The sequence below is a fragment of the Henckelia pumila genome, unplaced genomic scaffold (assembly GCF_033568475.1).
Source record: "Henckelia pumila isolate YLH828 unplaced genomic scaffold, ASM3356847v2 CTG_627:::fragment_1, whole genome shotgun sequence".
Taxonomy (NCBI): Eukaryota; Viridiplantae; Streptophyta; class Magnoliopsida; order Lamiales; family Gesneriaceae; genus Henckelia; species Henckelia pumila.
The window spans coordinates 822,089-834,017 of NW_027331869.1; the positions used below are offsets into that span (position 1 = coordinate 822,089).

At 32.3% G+C, this 11,929-nt stretch overlaps 2 protein-coding genes across 4 annotated transcripts; one reads left to right on the forward strand and one right to left on the reverse strand.

Moving 5' to 3' along the window:
- Positions 1–413: 413 nt before the first annotated feature.
- Positions 414–3,433, reverse strand: LOC140873505 (vesicle-associated membrane protein 724). Of its 3 annotated transcripts, XM_073276653.1 has the most exons (6): positions 3,030–3,430; positions 2,731–2,955; positions 1,485–1,626; positions 1,250–1,370; positions 894–956; positions 414–797 (listed from the first exon to the last, which is right to left on the reverse strand). In XM_073276653.1, exons 2-6 carry the CDS (start codon positions 2,918–2,920, stop codon positions 648–650), a joined length of 666 nt encoding a protein of 221 aa, XP_073132754.1. In that variant the 5' UTR covers positions 2,921–2,955; positions 3,030–3,430; the 3' UTR covers positions 414–647. The 3 variants fall into 3 exon arrangements, with proteins under 3 accessions (XP_073132754.1, XP_073132756.1, XP_073132757.1); XM_073276655.1 differs by having other exon boundaries at positions 2,773–3,433; XM_073276656.1 differs by lacking the exons at positions 2,731–2,955; positions 3,030–3,430 and adding an exon at positions 2,164–2,662.
- A 7,766-nt stretch (positions 3,434–11,199) lies between these two features.
- Positions 11,200–11,643, forward strand: LOC140873548 (uncharacterized). Its single transcript, XM_073276713.1, has one exon. The coding sequence runs from the start codon at positions 11,200–11,202 to the stop codon at positions 11,641–11,643; it is 444 nt and encodes a 147-aa protein (XP_073132814.1).
- Positions 11,644–11,929: the final 286 nt, after the last annotated feature.

The following is an 11,929-nucleotide window of genomic DNA, read 5'->3' on the forward strand; positions in this document are numbered from 1 at the left end:
ATCGAATGTATATACTATCAATCATCAATACTCAAATATTAACTTTGATTTTTTTAAAAAAAATTATAATATTATTATATTTCACATAAAATTTATTATATTTAAATTTATATTTTATATAAAGATTTAAATCTATAAGCACGTGCCAATAGTAATATAGTGATTTCACATCAGTAAATTTGTTTTATTGGATACTTAAATTTGATTTGTCTTCATGAACCAATTAAATGGTCTCGAATTAATCTTTAGAAGCAAATTTTAAGCTGTGCGTAAAATAAAAATTAAACTAATTATTTAATCTTGGAATGTAATTTATTGATATCCCAAAAACTAAATAAAAGAATACATGGATGTTTTTACTTTTTAATCGTAAACAAAATGTAAAGAATGGTACCATTTCCAGACTCACGAGCTCAAACTCAAACTGATATAAATAAACTTAAAAAGATCAAACGTTCTATTATTTCTTGTACACATCTAAAAAAAATTCATGCTTTACATCTAACGAAATACATTGCACGAATTACATAACAAATTTTCCTCAAAAATTAAAAACCCAAGCCAAAGATTTTTCAGACATTATCATATTCTCTGAAAATTTTAAGATTGCGATAATATCGGTTGCAACTCGACATAACTTTAACGTTCTAGTTGGTGCAGTTGAAACCATGGCAAACAGAAAGCCAGATAATTAGTACCAAGAGTAGAAGAATTCCAAGCACGACCATCTTTATTTTCATATTCTGATACCACATTTTTCGCCGTATTTGTGCTCCTTTGTTCTTGAATTCTCGGGCCTAAATCAAGTAATGAACATGTCCCAGAGAATATGCATGTGAGCACTGTGTGATCTCAAGAATACTGCATGCACAGAAAATGGCAATTCAACGTACCGAATCACGCAGGTCTTCGGCCTTGTTATTTAGGATGGTTAAGTTTTCTCCTCTCTCGATGGTCTGAAGATGCATTGGATCAAATAATAAGCACACACTAAGGTTGTTGACATTAAAACTCCGTAACAAATAAGTCAATTAATGGTATACATTTGTAGTTTTGCAATCACAAATTATTCACCTCCTTTATTGAGCATCTTGCATAAATCATTAATTAAAAGAGGTGGCTTTTATGCTGTATTAGTTCTCTTAAATTGCCATTTCTACAAATGAAACAACACAACACAGATAGTATAATCCGAAACACCAATAAAAAAGTGGTACGCACAAATATTTCTCCAGTTCACTCCTCATACCTTGTCTATATTCTCAAGCATAATACTTTTGACTTCTGATACTTGGGCCTTAACTTTTAAAAGTTTCTCAATCTCATCGGCATGATCAATTATATATTGCATATGCTCTTTCATTATTGGCCTGCATTTCATAAATTTTCCAGGTTTTGTGCAGTTGTTACCATTCGAAAGAACAAAAAACTAACAAATATAAATTTGTTAAAAAAAAGCCAACAAATCTTCTGAGGAAGCATACCCAAATTCTTTGTTGAGACTTTTCGCGACTGCTGTGTCTGCTTTACCACCTCCATACCTGTTCTTGAAATCGGCTTTTATACGTTCAAGAAATGCAATTGAGATCTGCTTTCCAACAGATTCTTTCGCAACAACACAATAAGCTGCATCAAAAATGTTTTTAAAAAATAAAAAAACTAAGAACACAATAAGCTTGCATGATTCAGCACCACGACTGTTTGCGAGTCAACTATGAAAGCAAACCATTTACATTTCTTTCATTTCAACAGAAAAGTGTTAAAACATGAAACACAAACTGCAGCAAAAGTAAAAAAGAGGAGGTGATAGAAGATTGGAAGTCGCTGATTAGTAAAAAGGTTCACTGGTAGGCTTGTGCGTCAGAACTCTTGGATTAAGCTCAACTAAATTCAATAAAAAAGCTATAGAATTGGCTTGCTATAAGACATGCTTGATTCTGAATAAGCATAAACCAAGTTGGATAAGAGCCAAGCGTAAACAATTCGGAATAATCTTGACTGCAGTTTCAGCAAATAACTGCGATTTTCAAAAGGGCAACAAAGTTCATAGTTGCAACCCTCTTGATGAGCTTGTAGGAGGCCAACACAATCAGAGAACTAGATTACGTTTGAGATGGAAAAGGAAAGTTTTCTCATCTAACAAGCATTCGGCCCCAAAAGTACCAGTAGGTTTATAGAATGAATGCTCCATCCCATGTGCTTTACTCACAAAATCTACTCGTAGACACCAAATCACTTGACTGCACAACTTTTCTGTTTGAAACTTCAAACCACGTGGGCTTAGAATGTGCACACATTTCAACTAAAACTATGATACAACTCTATAATAGAGACGATAAGCACATAAAATCAGTTGCTTCGGCAACTAACAAATGAGCACAAGATCAGTTGAATAATCAGGAAAACATAAGAATATCTGTCTTCTGATTCTAGTATAGGAATAAATTGATATAAAAGGATGAAACAACTTGACAATAGACATTCTCCAGCATCCAAGAAGGAAACACAAAATTCCTGCCCTTCTCAACTATGAAAAATGCTTCTTTCATGAAAAGTAGCTGAGTATACCAATAAAATAACCAAAGACTCCAACTTTAAGTTATATATCAGATCCAATAGAAACCCATTTCATATTACCATCAATCCAGCTAAACTATCAGCAAAATCAACCATAAAACATCGAAATCTGGCAAAGCAAGAACAAAACAAGAAGGAATATTGAGTATTTGCCATAGCCATCTTCAACTAAAAAGTTGAAAATATGGTGATCACACTTGTAGGTGAACTTGTTGTTTGAAGACGGCAATTTCTGCAGGCACTGAGCCGCAATCGCCGGGAAGTTTCCGGTGAACTCGGTGTACTCAGCCAATACCATCGTGCCACGTGCCACGAAGCTGTATATAAACGATTCTTGCCCCATCTTGAACTCGAGGCGCTTACTCTCCAAGTGTATTGCTGTAGAAGAGATTGGAATCAAATCTCTCAAGAGCTAGGAATCCGACCAGACGAGCATAATTTTGGTTCCTAACCTTCGACGCCTGAAGCTTTTCTTGATTTCTTTCTGAAAATTTAATTGTCAGTTGAAGACTCTCCCCTGGTCAAATATATTTATTTTATTTATTAAAATTTGAATGGCCAAGCTGGATGTCTTCAAATTTCTTTATCAACCATATGTTCTGAAATTGGCTACTTTAATTCATAATAATTGGTAAATAAAATTTATGAAATTTTTGAAGAGTTTGAATCCTTCTAGACTGAAACTTCTTCTGAATTTAAAGATTTGATTGATAATTTTTTTTTACATGAAAAGCAGGTGTTAATTATTTGTGAGTGAAAATGAATTTAAAGATTGCACAATTGTGATGCTTTGTATTGAAGGTAGGCAGCTAAGCATTCTTTGACTGCACACAATTTAGAATGAATTTTGGAGTGAGGAAAGGATCAACGAATTGCAGTTTAATAATAGTTTTGTAAATTGTCAAACAGAATTAGATTTTGACTATACGAAGAAAGGAATAAGAGATTAGGTGGGAGACTTGTCTATATAGATTGTGTTGATTGATTGAGACGTTTATCTTTCAAGATTAATCAAGGGAAAATAGTGTTTCCACTAAATTTTCAATTTTTAACTTTAGTACAAATATTTCTGAATTTTAGTTATTTTGGTCGATATATTATGAAATATGCAAATTTCGTTAAAAAAAATTTGTTGATTAGGCAATGAATAAAGCTATTTTTGGTATCACAATCATTGAATGGTTCTAAAAGAATGCATAAAACTTGTAAATTTTGTTGATTTGTTCGAATTTTTTTTTTATGTTAAATTGCTTTAAGATAAATTGATATGTGTGTGAAGTATCTCTTCGTCTAGTGGCAAGAGTGGGGCTTCAAAACCCATTTGGTATTGGGTTGTGTAATGGGGTCTTTTGTTCAAATCCTTCATGTCTAGGCCTAGTAACAAGAGTGATGCGTCAAGACTGGTTTAGTCTTGGGTTCAAATCTCACCCAGCTGTCCGGACCTGATGTCAAGAAAGAGGTGTCAAAACTCATATAGTATTGGGTTCAAACCTTAACCGGCCCGTCTGTGGCCAATTATGGTCCAAATCACCGCCGATTTCGAATCCGGGCCAACCCTTATATATTTTTTAAAACAAATTCGCATACTCACGCGGGGAGCACACAATTTTTTAAAACAAATTCGCATACTCACCCTTATGTGATACAATTTGCCCCCGCGTGGGTACCCCAAATTTTTTACACACCATTTTTAAATTTTTTTTAAAAAACTTAAATTAAAAATTATATCAAATATTTCATTATCTCAATAAAATCTATTACATTTATCAAATAAAATATATATTACATTTCAACAACTTATATTAAAAACTCTATCAAATATTTCATTATCTTAATAAAAATCTATTATATTTATTAAATGAAAAATATATTACATTTCAACAAATTATATTAAAAACTCTATCAAATATTTCATTATTTCAATAAAAATCTATTACATTTATTAAATAAAAAATATATTACATCTCAACAACTTATATTAAAAACTCTATCAAAATTTCGTTTTCTCAATAAAAATCTATCACATTTATTCGATAAAAATAATATTACATTTCAACTTTAAATAACATATATTAAAATCAATCACATTTCATTACATTCAATCACATTCACTCGCATTTTCTCGCGTCGTAGTTCTGGATGTTCCATCAGTTTCTTCTTGATCCTCTTCATCACTTTTAATATGTTGTGTTCGGCTAGCGGCTTTTCACCAATCATTGAGCAAACATTGAGCTTCCAAATTTTCTGGCCTTAAGCTAGAACGTCTCTCGTCCAATGTATTTTCTCCAATACTACAAGCTTGCTCCACCGCAACTGTTGAAACCGGACAAGCTAGAATTTCTTTTGTCATTATAGATAAAATTGGACATGTTTGTGTTTTTTGCGACCACCATCGCAATATATCGAAAGTTTCCTCATCTGTATCACTAAATCAAAACACATTGGTTAAATAATCTTCAAGTTCCTGACTGGAACTTGAGGATCCTCGTGGACGTTTTGTTCGCTCCCTTAATAAAAGTTGTGCTTTAACGAGTTTAGAAGTAAGATTACCAGTTGCAGTAGATTGTGTTTCATGTGATACAATTTGTCCATCATATTTGATGTTATTTTCATTATAAATATCATATAAATGACTTATAATATTGAACAAAATCAATGATATATTTGGAACCGATTCCGTAACAGGGTCTAAAGATTCATAATATAATGTTAACATGTCTTGTAAACAATCTAATTTAAGTCTAGGATCTACAATAAAAGCACATAAAAAAATTTTATGAATGTGCAAAAAATATTTTTTTTCATTTTTTTTCATGACTTGAATACATTGAGATAAATCACTATCATTAGATTTAACATGTTCATGAAAAATACAAGCAATATTACAACAATGTGTTAAAATTAAATCTGAAGTAGGATAATAAACATCGGATAATTGGTCACTAGCATCATTAAAAAATTTTAAAATTTCACAAATACTAATGCAAATATTCCATTGATTTGAAAACAAATAAATATCACTAGCTTGAACATGTTGATGAAAAAATATACATAATAAATATTTATATTCAAAAGACAATAATAAAAATTTATATGTTGAATTCCAACGAGTTGGAAAGTCTCGTGCGAACCGTTTAGGCTTCATACCATTTAATCTATAAAAATTTTCCCATTGTTTCATAACTTGGGGATGTATCCATAAATAATGAATTGCATTTCTAATTGATTGAATATGCGTTCCTAAACTTTTTAGTTCATCTTGAACACACAAATTTAAAATATGACAGATGCACCTAATATGAAAATTTTTTCCCATATATTGATGGCTTACATATGTCAATAAGCTCACTAATACTAGAAGTATTTTCACTATCATTATCAAATGAAATGGAAAAAACTTGAGAAGTTAAAAAATATTCTTCTAAAATAACAAATATAAGTTGAGAAATATTGTGTCATGTGTGCTTTGTTAAAACATATAGTACAAGCAACCTTTTTTGAATGTTCCAATTATTATCAATCCAATGACATGTAATACTCATATATGAACAACTTTGCCAATGATAACTCCAAATATCGGAACACAAAGAAATTTTATTTTAAACTAGAAATTCTTTAATTAATTCTTTTTTTTAATCAACGACTAGTTTTCTAATTGTTTTTTTAGACTATTTCATGGTATACGTCTAATAGAATGATTTGCAATTGTAGAAAGCTAATTTTTAAAATATAATTTATCACTTGAACTAAAAGAACATTGTTAAATTGCACAAAATTTAGTTGTTTCTTCTCTAAATCTACTTTCGTTAAATTTAAAAGGTTGAGATTTATTACCCGATTGAGAAGAGAATGCCATAATTTGAGTTTGAGAACGATCAATAACGATTTCCATCGGATGATTTTTCTCCACATGCCGCGTCAAAGTTCCATAACCACCTCCATGTTGAAATTTGTAACATTTCGAACAATATTTGCATTTGGCTTGCACATCACCGGAGGGAAAGCGTCACTTTTTCGAAATATTTGACAAAGATATCGGATGCCGGGCGAGGCACCGCTCGAGTTAGTCTTGTAGGCGCCGTCGGATTGCTCACACTTTCTTGACTTTCATGATGACGTGTTTGTTGAGCTTCTCGTACACGTTCTTGATTTTATATATATCTGTTCAATATGTTAGTTGACATATTTTTGCACATATATTTTTTGGCCAAGTAACATTAGCTTTTGGCAGACTGAAATTGTGTAGAAAATAAAAGTAAAAAACTAGAGATTTTTTATGGAAGTTCGAAGCTAAAACTTCTACGTCTCATCTTCTTCTATTTTTAGAAGGATTTTCACTTGGATAATTTTATTTATACAATGATTTGCACAAACCCAGTCCAATAAACTCTTGAAAGAAACTCCTAGAAATACACTCTCAATTCAGATCACTTTTTGATTGAGTGAAAAAGTATAATGAAACTACAAGAATGTTTCGTCAAAACTTGACGGCTTGATCACTTCTGATTGATCTGATATAACGATTTGTATATTATTGTATCTTGAGATTTGATCCGGTTCTTGCTTGAATCTTTTGGAAAACACTTGTATGCTTGATGATGAATCTTTGAATGCGCAGGAGCGAGAGAGATCAACTCTGCATATCATCAAGTATTTATAGGTGATTCATCCAACATTCGAAAATTTAGCAGGTGAGAATTTGATTCAAAAATAGCTGACAATCAATTAGAATGTGACACGTGTCCTCTTCCTTCCAAAAATAGTATTGGAAGTAATGGGACAATTTGAATGTTGTCGAGTACGAATTTTCCAACGTCTTTATCTCCAACAACTTGTTTTGGCTTTATCTAAAAAACTTAGACTAATTTATCGTGATGCTTCGAAGACAAGATTGATATGGTCTGGTTCCATTTGATCTGGTTAAGCTCATCTGATCTGATATGTCTAAGTTGAATTTGTCTCACTTAGATCTTGAATTTCAGTCTGATCTGGATCACTTATTAATTTGATAAGAGATTCCTTATCAGTTTATTTCAATCAATTTGTCACCATAAATTGAGATCGAATTTGTATACTTGGCTTTGATCAATGCATCGATTGATTTTCCCAAGTGTTTGTCTTATACATGACATCACCACAATTAAGATATATATATATATATATATATTTATCAAACTCTAATCCTTAAAAAATCGCAATGACAAGGAAAATCAAACACAAAATAACAACTCATATCTAGAAAAATCGATTTTTTTTTAAAAAAAATATCGATTGATTTGCTCAAGTGTTTGTCTTATACATGAAATCACAAAATTTAAGATATATTCCTTATCAAACTCTAATCCTTCAAAAATGGCAATGGCAAGGAAAATCAAACACAAAATAACAACACATATCTAAAAAAATCAATTTTTTTTTTTAAAAATATCGATTGATTTGCTCAAGTGTTTGTCTTATACATGACATCACCAAAATTAAGATATATTCCTGATCAAACTCCAATCCTTCAAAAATCACAATGACAAGGAAAATCAAACAAAAAATAACAACACATATCTAGAAAAATCGATTTTTTTTAAAAAAAATCCATGTAAAATTTTTTACAGAGTTTTCTCATCCCAATGGAGAAGAAAATATGTATAGTGACCCAAGAACTATTTTAAGTCATTAAAATGTTAAACATGGTCAAGGGATCATTACCCGAAGCATTCGGATCCACCGAAGTGAGTTCGAAAGAACCGAACTTTCAGATCGGATCGTCTGAGCGAGAACAGAACATTAAAATTAGAGTTAAACCATCCAGATTATTGAGATTTCAAAAGTGCACAGACACGTGGGAAATTAGATCTATCGATCGTGAGTTTGGATCGTCGAACACAGCTGTCTACTTCGGTGTCAAGACGTTGTTGATACGTCATTGAATTCAAGGGATCGGATTGTCCGATCACCGTCTATAAATAGGTCCGAGATTTATCATAATCAGTGCGTGTTTTTTGTGTAATCCTAGTTCATTGTATATTTTGAGTGCTTTTAGCCATACTATCGAGGGTTGGATATTAGCAAGACTCTTCCAAAGCTGTAGCAGAGATGTGATGGAGTTGTGGTCTTAGAAAACAGATGGCTGATGACGTACGTAAATATAAGTTTGAACTCCCAGTAGCCATTGGGAGTAGACATTAACTTTTTTTTTATGACTTTTAGACTAGCTATAGTGATATGCTAATCACTTGAATATAGGTTTGGACTATAGACCCCGAGTATACTCGACATATCTATTAGAGGTATGCAAGTACTGACTAAGATATCCAATGAGTATGCATGCTTATATGTTGCACTTATGTCCCATGATACATGTTTTACTGTCTTATACATATGTTTCACGTGCATAAATATCATGTTGAACATGTATCTCCTTCGTGGTAGTCGTTCTAGTAGGGTCACTTAGTTCTACACCCTTGATTTATGATCTGACACGAGGAGCTACCAAATGAAGGGGACCGAGGCTACGATGATCTAGATGAATGTGTGAGTTACCTAGCGGATTGGAACCCATATGATACTACTCACTCATGAAGCATAACCTGATCAGGATTGATTTAGTTGACCCAGTTACCCAGTCACATCACTTGCATGCATCATATCGGTTTGTATACTCATATTTACGTACTGAATATTAGTAGCTCACGTCCTTGGTTTATCCTGGACACTCCATTTGATGGGACATATATTAGATTGAATGAGACAAGAGGCTCGAGGCAAGGTTAGGGTTGATGCTAGTGATTGTTGGGAGAAGGTTCTTTCTGTTTTGTTTTATTTGGGTTTTTTAGATACTAAGCACTTAGATATGATAGTGTCGGTTACCATTTATATTCTGCCAGTTTGAGGTGTTGTATTCGATTTAATTTTCCACGTGTATTTCTCTGATCAAGTTACATGTTTTACTACTTGAAGTTAATTGCGTACTTAAGTTTAGCTAGTAGATGATTCGGGTCGGATCATTACAATATGTGAATAGAGGAAGTTGGAGATACATACTTGCTAGAACACCGTCGTTAATTTCATTCCGAAATTGCACTGGTACCCATTTCGGTTGTCTTCGATTGAGAAATAAAGAAGAACACTGGAAAATGATAATGAAATACAGAGATTTCAATTTGGGAGTTTGGGGCTTTAGGGCGAGTGACTGGCACGTGACACATATTTTGTTAGTTTTAGCTCGCAAATAGACCTAATTAAGGACCAATTCGGAATTTTTGGGAAACATTTGTATTGAAACCGAGAACATTATAACATTTAAGACTAATTCGGGAACATGACAAAAACATTTATGACCCGAACCAAGATATTGTTCTCGTCAACAAGACACATGATCAATTATCAGATATTAATCAATAAAATCTAAAGATTTTATGGAGCTTAAAAAGTAAGAGCATCTGTAGTGGGAGGTTTATAGAAATATAAACCTCCCACTAAAAACCCCACCCCCATTGCAGGGGCGGGGTTTTTAATTTTTTTAAAAAACATGTCCCAAATTCTTGTTTTTTTTGTTTTGTTTAATCAAATTTGGTAACGACTCTTGTATTTGTTTATTATTTAATTATAACGGGTCTTGTTTTTTTTTAAAAAAAAAAACTTAAATTTTTCAAATTTTTTTCTAACGTTTACTTTATATTATCTATATATATTTTTATTATATTTTATTTTTTTTTCATAACGGCTATTTTTTGAACTATAAATATATCTATCAATGAATCATTTTTTTCTATCTCATTCATAGTATCTTCCTCTGCATCTTCCTTCCTATTTTCGTAAACTATCCAACATGGATGAAAATCAATTCAGAGCTTTCATGAACTACTTGAACTCTTCGAATACTGGAGAGAATTCATCTTCTCAAAATTCCACTGTTCGTGCTACTCACAACTCTCAAAATCTCTCAACCATTCCATACGTACCGCAACATCCTCATAATTTTCAGATTCCTCCAAATTTTCCAATTAATCCGAGTAATGTCCCTCGAGCTCCACATTTTATGCATCCTCATGAGTATTGTTCGATGATGAGCAACACACTTTACATGGGGACTCCTCCTCCTTCTGGATTTCATTATCCAACAGCATCCACATTCCCTTCATAAGAATCAAGAAGGTCTAGTTTAGAGGTTGCAATACCAACTTCTGTACTGGAGTCTCAATTTCCTCCACATTCGTCTCAATTTGGGCTCGATAACATTGCCCTGGATAGGAATACAGAGACGATCTATGAACAAGATGATCGAAAGAAGAAGAAGACTGCTTGGTCACTAGAAGAAGACAAGGTGCTCACGAGGTCATGAATTTTTGTAAGCACTGATTCAATTACTGGCAATGCACAAAAAAGAAAGCTTTCTGGAAACGTATTACAGAGGAGTACAACGAACATCATCCTGTTGGAACCGTAGAAACAATTGAAGCAGATAAAATCACAATTTTTTTAAATTTCAAAGATTGGTGAGTGAGTTTAGTGGAATTTATAATAAGTGGCATAGTAATCGTGCAAGCGTTTGGAGTGATGATGATATATTAATCAAAACACACGAAGAGTGGATGAGTAATAAAAAGAACAAGCCTTTCAAGTACGAACATGTTTGGAGAATTCTCAGAGAATGTGAGAAATATACTCCACAATCAGAAAATCGTCACTTCAAAAAAAAATACGAGGACATCTGAATCGGGAGCATACACATCATTTTCTAATCCTGACACGAGTGTTGCTGTAGAAGAATATGAAGTCCGTACTCGTCCAATTGGCCAGAAGGCAGCTAAGAGGAAGGGTAAAGAAAAAATTACAATGTTGGAAGATGTGATCACAGAAAGCATGGCTAATGTGATTGAAAAATTTACAGCGTTCGCTAACAAAAAACTGGAGAAATTGGAGGGTTGCAATGCTGCTAATGAAAATAAAAAATCTGAAATATTTCAATATGAGTATGACATCCTCATGAAAGATACCACAAATATGACAGAGGAACAACTTAGCGTGCATCTTCATGCTTGTGAAATGATTAAAAAGAAATGGGGTATGTAGTTGATTTGAATTTTTAGTTGTACTTTCGTTTGCATTAGCATTTGAATTTGAATTTGTATTTGTACTTTTATTTTTCTTGTTTGTGTATTTTGTTTTCATTTATTTAATGTTATTTTCTTAATCCATGTAATTTAATTTTCATTAAAATAAATTTCACATATTCTAAACTAGTCAATACATACTAATTTTTATATAGTATTTTAGTATATCATAAATTTTTAATTGAGAATATGAATTAATAATATATACAAATTAAATTTTAAATAAATAATGAAATTTGGAATAA